Here is a 12,175-nt window from a genome sequence, read left to right as displayed (position 1 = left end):
TCCGGGGGTTTAAGCCGCGAGGAGGATAAGGTGCGAATGTGGGGAGCCACATGTCAATGATAGATACACCCGTTTTTTTTTTTCAGAATGCATTTCCACATTACATTTTCCTGAAAACTCGTATGCAGGTCATGCAAGTGCAATGACGGGCGGTAGAATATATTTTGAAATTTCGAAGGTATAGAAGAGAGAACTAGCTTCGTGCTCGTTAGAACTTAGGTCATTTCTTTTATATCGTGATTCGGGTTAGTTATGAGTTGCAACATGATTTCCTTGGATTAATTAGGCTTAGTATTGGGATTTGTTTCCATTCTAAAACTATAGATTTATTTTAAGTTAAACTTCTTTAAATTTGGAAAAATCTGCATGCAAATGTCAAATATATCCACAGTATCAAATATATATAGTACGAAGATATATTTTACTCCAGGATAAGTATAAAGTTTGATGGGGGAGATGTGATATATTCTGCTATAGACTGATGCGTCAGCTGTATGTGAGAGAGTGAACAGTAAAAGTGTTCAAGTCTTCGGACATTCAGACTTTCAGAGTTTGGTTTCTCAAATTTGCTCGGCTGGTAAAACGCATGTATTTTATCAATATAAAACATTTACATGGGGAAATTCACTTTGATTTATAGGAATATATGAATCTGTTGTGTGAAAAATTGAAAATACATTTTGAAGTGTTAAAAAGTTCCGAAGTACATCTAGACATTTTTTTATGTTCGTACAGAAGCTTTCATAATTTTTTTTTCTTCTTCTGAATCTCCTGTAAAAAAGATAAATTTTGATGTTATAACACGACTACGTACATGATATTTTTTTGTCTTTTTTGCTCATATCACATACTACCTCCATCCCAAGATTTAAGGCTTATATTTTTTTGGAAAAGTCAAAGCAAGTAAAGTTTAATCAAATTTTCAGAATAGTCTATCAATAAATATGATATTTTGAAGATAGCGCATGAAAATATATTTTATTATCTATCTAATAATATTAATTTTGTATTTTACATTTTAATAATTTTTGATAAAAAATTGGTCAAATTTGACATAGTTTGACTTTCTGAAAAAAATAGGCCGTAAGCCTTGGGATAGAGGTAGTAAAATATTATTTTTTCACGAAAACTTATATACGAACATAAAATGTGACAATGCACCCCATAAATTTTATGTCAGAATTTTTTAATATTTTTAAAATTGTTTTTCAATTATTTTGTATAATGGATGCAAATGCTTTTATAAGGCAAAAAGGCCTCTTCCGATTACATGTATCTATGTAACGGTAGTACATTTCATCTTGGGATACCAAAAGGACCAACTGCGAAGGCGACAATGCGCACCGACCAGGGCTTGCGAGGTGCTGCGACGCAACCACAGCGCCCGCGTATTTGCGCGACTGGGGTGACCGGCGGCGACTGGGGAACCAGCGATCGTGCGCGAAGCTATCGCCTGCCGGTCCATCGCTGTTTTGCCTCGCGGTGGTTCAGCCGTGCCCGCCAACTGTTCGTTCTTTTGCCCCAGAAGGTAAGGACTCGCCCCTTGTCTGTACTTCCTCACGGCAACATCGGATTACTCACTGGTGCTGATATGCTTTTACTATTTCTGCAAGTTGCATTCTGTCGATTATATGGTCTGCTCTTGTTTTGCCTCTGTTTTCTAGAAATTGCAATACTTGATACCTGCTTCATTTTCAGTAGAATGGGTCAGGGCCTGAGGGTCTGAGGTACTTTGCCGGTCGAAAAAAGTCAAAAACTAAACGTATAATGTCTCTGTAGAAATAAACAGGACGAGAAAGAACTACAGATGGATGACTATCTGTTTCGATTCAGTGGTTGGTAGAAAAGATCAAAAGAAGATGCATATATCTAGCACCACTTGCATTGGCAACATGATATGAACAAACACCATGTGCAAGACTGCAACTGTCCCCTAGGAAAAAGGCTAAAACAGAGAGATAAATTAGATTTCTACAAGAGCTTCATGTGCCACTGATCTAATCTTGATTATTCACCACTAAACAAAATTCCCTTGATTCCTTGCACCCGCTTTTATCCAATCGTCCAGTGAAGTAAGCCTTCTTTATACTCCGTCAGAGATTATATGTATATATACAGGTCTAAACGAGGTCAGGTAGGTTGATAGTTGCTTAATGCTTCTAGATTAGCTCTGATTAATGTCTGCGCTCTGACCTTCCCACGAACTCCATCACCAGCTTTGAGAACGCTGAGGTTTCATCCCTAAGGAGATTTTCTGGTGAATCAAACTCTAGTATCTTACCTACAGGAGGAATTTGGTAAGAAAAGATAACCTTGTCATATAATACAGTTTGTTGGGACTGACAACTAAACAATCAAAATATGTCCGGAAAAGAAAATCTTAAGAATTCTGTTACTGCTCCTTACCTTCACCAAGTACAAGAACAAGGTCGCTGTCAATCACGGTGGGAATTCTATGTGCAATTGTAATAACTGTGCAATTGTCTGTTTCTTGCCTTATAGTCTTTTGGATGATATTATCAGTTGCAGTATCAACTGATGCTGTGGCTTCATCCAAAACAAGTATTTTCTTTCTCATTAGCAATACCCTCGCCAAGCAAACAAGTTGCCTTTGCCCCACACTCCAGTTTCCTCCATCTTCAACAACTGTTTCATAAATTACTACCATTTAACTGGGCAATCTTGAGAAATGAATTTGGATGGAATGTGAGAATCATAGCTTCAATTTACCTGGTGCATCTAATAACCTATTGTCTTCTCTGACGATTTCCTCAAGGCGGCACTTACGCACAACCTGAGAGATGAAGATTTTGAAAAGTTAGACTTGATAAACTATGAAACTGCCTGTGAGTGCTGATTCAAGAAAATGTATAATGTTAGTGCTGGAACTGGGTTGCAACGGGTATTTTGGATCATATAGACACTATAGGCATTCTCATTTAAAAGAGCATTTTTGCCAGAATCTATAGATTGTTTACCTCCCATATTTCAGTGTCCAGATGTTCTTGTAGAGGATCCAGGTTTGCTCTGACAGTCCCTTGGAATAAAGTCGGTTCTTGTGGTATAATACTCAATCTACGCCGCAAATCATGCACTCCAAGAAGTGATATATCCACTCCATCTATGAGTATCCTTCCTGCAAATGGTTCGACAACCCGAAACAAAGCCTGGATGAGAGTAGACTTCCCACTCCCTGTCCGCCCAACCACCCCAATTTTCTTTTCTCCAGGAAATGTGCAGCTTATGCCTTTGAGTACCATGGGCATTTCAGGGCTGTACTGAATTTGGAGAGCCTCGATCTGAATTGTTCCACACCATGGCCATGTTTCTCTTGGTCTACAGTTCTCAATCACTAATGGAGGCTCACTCGGTATGGTTGAGAACTGCAAAATCCTTTCTACAGAGATCATCTTGTTCTCAACATGGCACAGGTTCCATATGACCCATGCTTGCAACACATTAAGGTTAAGTCCATAGGTAGCTGCCAGCCCTGCAAGACCTATGGAAGAGAAAACAGAAGAAGATATTGTTTAAAGAAATGTGGTAGTTTATTAAAACTGTACAGAAAAACGCATTTTGAATCCAAAGTTTTAAACCATGTAAGACATACTTTTCCATCCATTACAAATTATTTCAAGGTCTAGCTTTGTCCTAAGTCAAATTTCTCTATATTTGACCAAGTCGATCTAAAAATGTGCTAATACCTACAACATCAAATCTTTACTATTAAATGCGAAAACGACGGTGGTACGTCGCGCGACGTCCGCCGCAAATTGGGATCGGTCCAGTACATCCTCCGTCCTTCAGCACGAGAAAAAATCTCCATCTTCTCGTCCCAGCCGAGCCAGTCTAAAGAAAAACCGTACGTGCTCCCATCCCGCACGACCAAAAAAAATCCACATCTCCTCGTCCGACCGGAGTCCGGGAAAATAAACCGGTCACAAACTCCCCGACCCCCCAGTATGCCGTACGCCGCTGCAGGAGGCGCCGCCCCTGGCTTGCGGCCGGCAGCGTGTGCTCTCCAAATCCGACGAGCTACGCCGGCGAACAAAAGGGAAAATACATGACCCCATGGCCCGTCCACATCCCCGGAAACCTCTTTCCCCTTCGAACAGAAATAGAGGAGCCAATGAGTTGATGGATCGATCTTGGCAGGGGCGGCTATATAGTGATCTGTTTATTATTGGCTTGGCACTTTGATGCGTTCATAACAATTGAATTTTCCGGATGTAATTCTGACCGCCGCATCCAATCCTATGACCCTTCGAAATTTGCTGGCCTTCTTGTTCACAGAAATGTTCCATTGTTCATAATTATTCGTTGACCAACGGGGGAATGATCCCTCCCTTGGCTATACGTTGTTAGGTAGGATGAGACTCTCCCAGCGGATGGACGCTAGGATGATAATCCGGTTTAAAGTTCGCCCCTCCCTGCGAAATTACCGCGAGATGGGGATTCGAACCCGGGTGGGCTGGCTGCGCACTCGCTTGCCTTGCCACTGAGCTAGAACTCAGTTCCCATTGTTCATAATTATTGCTGTACTATGCATTCTACACACAATTTTTCCATTGCTCGTCAGGGTACTGTGCCGTGGTTATGGGATGCAGCTCATAACACGTACCAGCTGGAGAATATCTGTTGTGGTTCTATTACTTGCAACAAAATATGGTACTCCCTCCGATTCATATTAATTGACTTCAATATGGATGTATCTAAAACTAAAATGTGTCTAGATACATCCATATTAGAGTCAATTAATATGAACCGGAGGGAGTAAAAAAAACATACGGCAATACGAGGTGATGAATTCAAGTGGTTGTGTTAATTTGTTCGGATCAGACACTGTATGGATATGCAGGCATAAATAATACTGTATTGCAAGTCTGCAAGTTGATGTTGTCGATTTCATTTCCTAAAAAGTTGTTTCTCTTGCATATGATTTTCATGTTATTTCGTAAATACAAAGTACTGAACTTATCTATTCCCTCCACCAAAGTACAGTTTTCATTTTACTAATATGATATATTAAGAAACCAAAGAGGTCATGACTTGTACTTATGTTTCAAGATATTAGGGTTAGGCTTCTGGACTGGCTCATAAATGGCAAAGACCTTGTGTATCTATAAATACTCAACTATATCCATCCACCACCAAATGCTATGTGTTGTACCACTTACCTAGCTACCTGGTGCCCATCGCCCCCCGGCCAAACCAGCTCTCATGCAACCCACGCTTGTTGCGAACCTATGTCGGGCCAGTCCCGACGAGCGGCCTCCACTGCGCATCCCGCAACCCAATTCACTTTCAATGGTTGCTTTAGGATGTTGATATTAGTGTTGCCGTAGCGAAGCACGGGCAATGTGCTAGTACTAGTATAGGTAGTACGAAAATATATCTTATGAATTAGTGAAACTAATTTGGTATTGTATACATTATTCTATAGACTTGGTCAAATTTTAAAAAGTTTGACTTAGGACAAAACTTCATATAATTTTGAACTGGCGGAGTGCTATTTTTGTAACTGCAAATCCTACCCCCCCCCCCCTTTTATAAATTCGAGCTTTTAGGTGCCAGTAATATATTCTTTTCAACAAAACTTACTTGGATCAATTGTATCCCGGGGCAAGGAGACAAGTATGACTAGCATCACAAAGAACACAAGGTTGAAGAGGAAGTTGATACGTATGCATAGCCATTCAACTGTTGCTGAATTATGGAAAGTGATGCGGGTATAGTCATCAATTAGCGCAAGGGTCTTTGTGAAGAACTTCTCTCCCTGATTGAAGCATCTAATAGTTGCAGCTCCTGATACAGTCTCTGAAAAATGGTGGAGGACGGGAGCTTTCCTAATGCCAACCATCCTTGCTAGCTCCCTCGCCGAACTGATGTAATAGCTCTACATTAAGTACAAGTTAGTAGTGTGCATTTTTTGAACCGAGAGAAGCAGATCAAGAAAAGTGAAGCTGTACCTGATACCAAACGGAGATTGAAATTATTATTATGAATAGCAGGAAGATAGGCCATGCAATTTGAGACATGATGAAAATAATACTGATGAGCTGAATTATTGCAAATATCAGCCCTGCTAGCCTGTAGGGAATATCTGTGTCAACTGTGGCTTGATCTGTTGAAGCCTGCAAGATAGACAATGTAAGCTGCGAGAACTGAAAACATGAAGTGCAGTTGGTATACTTATGGAGAAGTAAGGTTGTTAGCTCACCCTATTGAGTATCCGACTTGACGGAGTGGAATCAAAGAAACTCATTGGTGCCCGAAAAATATTTCTGGTCATGCCTAAGAAGAGCTGCTGGGCAGTCTCAATGGCAATTGTTGAAAGGAAGACAGCTCTTCCCAATATAAATGCCGAGCTTCCTGCAGACAACAGCACAAAGATACCAATCATCTTCTTCTTGCTTACTTGATCGTCTCTCTCTGCTGCCCATGCAATCCAGTAGTTGCTACATATCTGTAATCCCTGGAAAAATATTTGGCATAGAAGAATCACAGGAATAAGACCTCCACCATATGCAGCGGTGACAAACTTCCGGTAAACATCCCATTTGACTCTTCCAGATTCACGTTCTTCCTCACATTCCCTCCCTATGACATGGCAATCTGATTCAATTTCTGTGAGCTCCATCTGCTTCTTCCGTTTTTTGCTTTTAGTCAAGCCGTGTGCTTTTGCTGGGTTGACCTGACTTAGGGACTGGTTGTGTGCAGCCATTTGCATTGAGAGTTCTCCATCTTTGTCTGCTATCAGATCATCATATTTTCCAGACTGAACAATCCTCCCATCTTTCATGACCTTCAAGTAATCATTTGCAACCAGATGTTAGAATTGGATATTGTCATGCACTGATGACAGTAGTAACTGTGTATGCTTTATTTAAGATATTTGCAACGGTTTACCTATTATGTTTGAATCTAATCTAAAAATGTACAGCTTATGTTTATCACAGTAAAATTTGCATCTGGGAACTGGGTTGACATCTTACCAGAACAATATCCGAATCTCGCAAGAACTCTAGCTGATGAGTAACATACATGACTGTCTTGGAGGACATTAGTCTCAGCAAGCATTCCTGCAAATACAAATTGATCTATTGATTCATTTTTTGCGAATAACTTGGCACTGATCATGTCAAGAATAGAAATTAGGTCATTTGCTCTTACTAATGAAACAAAATACTTAAATACTTTATTGTTGGTAAATTGGACTGCATTGTCTTTGAAGCTCATTTTAAGCCAAAGTGTTGCAGATTACTCATGTATGTACCTTGAAGAGATGTGCGCTGGTGTGAGCATCCACAGCACTGAAGGGATCATCCAAGAAGTAAACATCAGAATCGCTGTACAATGCCCTGGCAAGCTGAATCCTTTGTTTCTGGCCTCCACTTAGGTTCACACCCCTTTCCCCTACTACAGTCAGATCTCCATGGGCCCATAACTCCAAATCTCTATCCAAAGCACATCCTTGTAGCACCTCTTGGTATAACCTTCTGTCCATAGCCTTCCCAAAGAGCACATTGTCCTGAATTGTCCCAGTTTGAATCCATGCGCTCTGTGGGACATATGCCATTGAACCAACAACGGTTGCCTCTGCACCACTAACCCTTGGAATCTCTCCCATGATGCTGTAAAGGAGGCTTGATTTGCCTGAACCAACTGGCCCGCACACTGCAACCTTGAGACCCTTCCTGATGCTCAGCTTGCTGTCTATCTTGAGTGTAATCTTTGTTTTCTTCGAGCTATTGTCAGCTTCCCAACTGTACTCTCCTGGTTCAATTTCCATTTCGCCAGCCATTGGCAAGTCCTTTGTTCCAGTTATGCTGCCATACGAACTTGGCTTCCCTTGGTGGTCTTCTTTGATGAATTCTTCTATTCTATCTAGGGACACCTTGGTTTGTGAGACCATTGAGACGAGCTCCGGGAGGTTATAGATCGGGTCTTGGAGAATTCTGAACGTAGCAAGGGCTGACAGTACTGTTCCAGCTGACAGTGGTATCTCCACAAGAATGCAGACACCAAAGGTAACGACCGAAACCAATGTTGGCGAGGCCCAGAATAGGAATGCTATTGCTGCGCAAGTGTAGAGATACCTCCTGAGCCACCCTCTTTCCACATCCCTGAGCTTCAGGAGCTTGTCCAAGTAGGCTGACTCCCATGCATGAAGCTTCAAGATCCTCATGCTCTTCATAGCCTCGGCCATAGCCTTGATGCGTGAGTCCTTGGCCTCCATTATCTTCACATTGAGGTTCTGCTGCAAATTCGCCAGTGGTGTGTTGCTCACCATCACCAACACTGTTACGAGGACTGCAGACAGAGAGGCCATTGCACCAAGACTACGGTACAGGATTGCAAGTGCCAAGAAAATTTGCAAAGGCAGCAACCAGATCCCATGGATGTACCAGAAGAACTCACCAACCTTCTCGACATCAACGTCAAGGAAGTTAACGACTTTCCCTGCGACTGTGCTCGAGTTCTTCATGAGCAGGGACTTCTTGTAGATGGACACCATCAGTGCAGCACGGACCTGGAACCCGATTCTGCGTGCGCCGAAGTACCACTGTCGCTGTGAAAGTGACTCCACTGTCTTGGAGGCAAAGAACAGGCATGCAAGCATGTAGCCACGGCCATGGCCCTTGTCCGTGTTCTTGTCAGACAGTAGCTCCACTAAGTAGGTGATCAGGAATGGTCCCATGTAAGAAGAAACAGTGTTGAGCCCTGGGAATGAAAGACAAACACTGTTTATCATGAGGATAAAACACTAGCTCTATTTCTGCAGAGATAAAAAAAAAAGAACTGTTCACTAACCTGCAAAGACTGCATTGCCGACCAGAGGTGTCCAGACAGCACAGATAATGGCTTTCCGCAGTGGCATTGGCTCAGGTTTCTGCTTGTGAATTGTCTCTTGAAGCAAGGCATACGACTGCTCTGCCGTCTCGGACTGAGGCACATACGGGATGTGCTCAAGCTCGAGCCTCATCTTGTGCCCCTTCTTGAAGACTGGATTCAGCCACCGGAATGTGAGCTGACTCCACCACCCGGAGCTAGAGAACCTATCCCTGCTGCTGTCATCACTGTCTTCCCTCAGCAGCAGCGGTTGCTGGTCCAGCTCTTCTTTCTGGTTTGCTTTGGATAGCCTCATAGCTACAACAACCAGGCAGATGATGGTGCAGAAGGGAAGAGAAGCAAAATCGACAACGGTTGCAAAGTCGAAGAGGTGAAGCAAATGCAGTGAGATGAGAAGCGATTCCAAAAAGAAGCTGAAGAACCACCAAGAAACAAGAACAGCTGGCCAGAGTGATACTCCTCCTCCTGCACCTTCATGCTTGCAGTAGAGCAAGAGTAGAGTGGCCAGAAGCCATGAGGCAGATTCAAATACCAAGCCAAGAGAGAGAGCTTCCTTCTTCCAGACCCCGAGAACCGAGAACCCGACATGTGACAGCGTGATGGAAGCATTGCAGAATGCAACCATATGGGCTGGTAGCCCTCTTCGCTGCACCGAGGCCACGGCGCCATGCCTTCCTGCTCCTTGGTTTCTCTTCCTCCGTTTCACGAACTCTGCAAGTATCCAAACTAGCAGCACAGCGAGAGCAGCTCCGCGGACATAATCCAATGCTGGCAGTTGCTCCATCAGTTGCGGGAAATCATCAGATGGTGGCATCGAGCTGTACAGAAGACGAAGATGGCAGCGGATTGCCCTGTTACATTGAAGGAGGACGGAGTGGAGCGCAGAGAGACAAAGTTGGGCTAAAAAAGGCTAAGAGGTAAATTGCGAGAGGGACGGGAGCAGACCAAAAGGAGAGCCTGCGAGCACATGGCCTCAAAGGCTCTGGGGTTTTTGGGGCCTACTCTGTTAACCAGATCTGCAATTGAGCTTTGTGGTGGTCTTTTTCAAGTGCTGGTGTCCTGTGTTACTGCCGACCTTAAGGAGAGGAGCCTGCGAAGAATGAAGATGAAACGAATCAGAGGACAGATACAAGGGTTTTGCAGGATGCATCATGGATGTTGAGTTTGCTAGCGTCTAGTTTGGACTCTTTTGGGGTGATGAACATGACATAGGTCGGCATCCTGTGTCCGGGGATAGCAAAACATGTGCCTACCAGAGCTGGTAGCGATGCCCACGAGTCCATGAGTGCAAGTAGAACAAAAAAAAGCTAGCGCTTTGGCATCTAATTGTTCCTACATATCTCGCTCAACACATATGTCCAGCACCTAAATGTCCTAGTATCAATTATTTAGAAAACAGAATTAACATCCGTGTCAGCTAACATGCCCTATCTGTTTTTTTGCAGGAAGATGACCCGATAAGGCGATAAACAATGTAAAAGGGCACGAGGGAGAATTTGGAGAAAGGTCCAATGCCACCGATCACGCAGACAGGAAATACGACAGGAGTGAAGGACATCCGATCCAAATTGGCCACGGAGAGGAGAGATCAAATCTGGGGTCGACCACCGGCCGATCGATCTCGATGGGCATCTCGGTGGCGGCGCATGCCGCCAACTGCCTGCTGTTCAGACGCGAGGCGTGCATGCACTGGAGGACTAGTACCTACCTGCTGCCGTCCCTGTGCGTGTATGTAACCACCATGGCACCATGGATGAGGGGCCTATCGACGCACGCGTGCTATCATACTCATACATGTGAGTGACTCAGTTGGCGTCCCGAAACTTACGATTCGATCGCCTGGTATGGTCTGGTGAGTGCCTGCTCGGCTGCTCCCCTGCTGCCGCCCGTCGATCGTCGGAGGAAGAAGACGGTGAATCCGTGTATATGTGTAAGACGAGTTTCTACCCTTTTTTTATCGATCTTCTATGTGTCTTTTTTTATTTCCGCGGAAAGGTGATACCAATATGCCATGTATATATAGCAGCAACGTTGATTCGAACACAATCCGCTGAGATTATGAATCGTATCCGCATTGCGGACGTTTGATTCGACTGTGATGGCCACTGTTTATACCTCTTTCCTTACCTGTTGGAAATATTCCTTGATCGGAGCCACCGCGTGCCAGGACGCCGGCGGCACGTACCGGACGCGTGCCGGGCTGCCGTCCCCGTGCGCTGGCCGTGCATGCACGCCGGGAGTACTTGATGACATGTCACGTCCGGATTGGGGGCTGGCACCACCGAAATCACATGCACATATATAGGGCTAGCTAGCTATAGGAGTACTTGGCCATGGATCTGTCTCTGTCTGTCCTGTTTCGTGAACAGCAACAGCCGGTGCGACACTCTTCGTCAATACTGTCTGATTTTAGGGCATTGGCGACGCAAAACAGACGACTAAATTGTCCCCGCACGTCCTATGCCCCTAGCGAGACCTCCTGTTATTGTATCAAAGGGTAGGCGAGTTATGTCATGTACAGTAGGCGAGTTCGTCAAACCTTGCTAACTAACCTCGGTGTTAATATCGTGATGTAATTGCTTGGTACTCGGTAGATCAATTGTACGTCTGTAATGGTAACATATACACAGAGTAATTCATAATACTCCCTCCGTACCATACGTTTTACCATGATTGTAGACTTGTAGTAGTTTAAATTGTTCTCTAAAATCATGATAAAAGTTATGAAATGGAGGAAGTACTACACGGTAATTCGTCAAGGAGGAGCCTAGCTGAGTGGACGGGAGCAGGACCATGCTACAACGAAGGCCTGGATGAGAACAGGACCATGCGTCCATGCTAGCTAGTGCGTGTTGACACGATCCCTTTTTGGTTTCTAGCCCTTGGTGTGCCCATGTAGGTGCACCATCCAGATTCGTGGCCTGCAAAGAGCGCACGGTCCGGCTACTGCCCGGCACGTGAGCCTACCAGCAAATTCCCCGGCGCTGTTCTGGACAGGGACAGATCACTACACCAGATCATTTATATCCTACTTACACAAAATGATCTCTCTCAAGCAAGAAATCTCAAATTTATCCATGCCTAAAAATAAATTTTCACAAAAGTGAAGTTTATTATTTAGGTCAAGCAAAGGATAGACAAGAGTCATTTGAGAATATTTTCACCCGTTGAAGTAATGAATTGCCAATGAAATACTTAGGGATCCCCATTGACAAGAAGAAAATCAAGAATAGTGATTGGAACAATCGTATTGGGAAAGTTGAAACAAAGTTGGGTAGTTAGATTGGGATGAATATGTCAATAGTTGGGAGGATGATACTAA

At 43.8% G+C, this 12,175-nt stretch overlaps 1 protein-coding gene across 2 annotated transcripts; it reads right to left on the bottom strand.

Moving 5' to 3' along the window:
* Positions 1–1,808: 1,808 nt before the first annotated feature.
* Positions 1,809–10,813, bottom strand: LOC124661854 (putative ABC transporter C family member 15). 2 transcript variants are annotated; one of them, XM_047199740.1, is made up of 11 exons: positions 10,682–10,813; positions 8,815–9,943; positions 7,277–8,724; positions 6,996–7,082; positions 6,221–6,805; positions 5,970–6,134; positions 5,602–5,896; positions 2,979–3,499; positions 2,731–2,794; positions 2,407–2,646; positions 1,809–2,281 (listed from the first exon to the last, which is right to left on the bottom strand). In XM_047199740.1, exons 2-11 carry the CDS (start codon positions 9,665–9,667, stop codon positions 2,175–2,177), a joined length of 4,365 nt encoding a protein of 1,454 aa, XP_047055696.1. In that variant the 5' UTR covers positions 9,668–9,943; positions 10,682–10,813; the 3' UTR covers positions 1,809–2,174. The 2 variants fall into 2 exon arrangements, with proteins under 2 accessions (XP_047055696.1, XP_047055697.1); XM_047199741.1 differs by lacking the exon at positions 10,682–10,813 and having other exon boundaries at positions 8,815–10,125.
* Positions 10,814–12,175: the final 1,362 nt, after the last annotated feature.

This window comes from Lolium rigidum, chromosome 6 (assembly GCF_022539505.1).
Source record: "Lolium rigidum isolate FL_2022 chromosome 6, APGP_CSIRO_Lrig_0.1, whole genome shotgun sequence".
Taxonomy (NCBI): domain Eukaryota; kingdom Viridiplantae; phylum Streptophyta; class Magnoliopsida; order Poales; family Poaceae; genus Lolium; species Lolium rigidum.
Note: the sequence above shows the minus strand (reverse complement) of the source record. Positions and strands in the feature narration are given on the sequence as shown.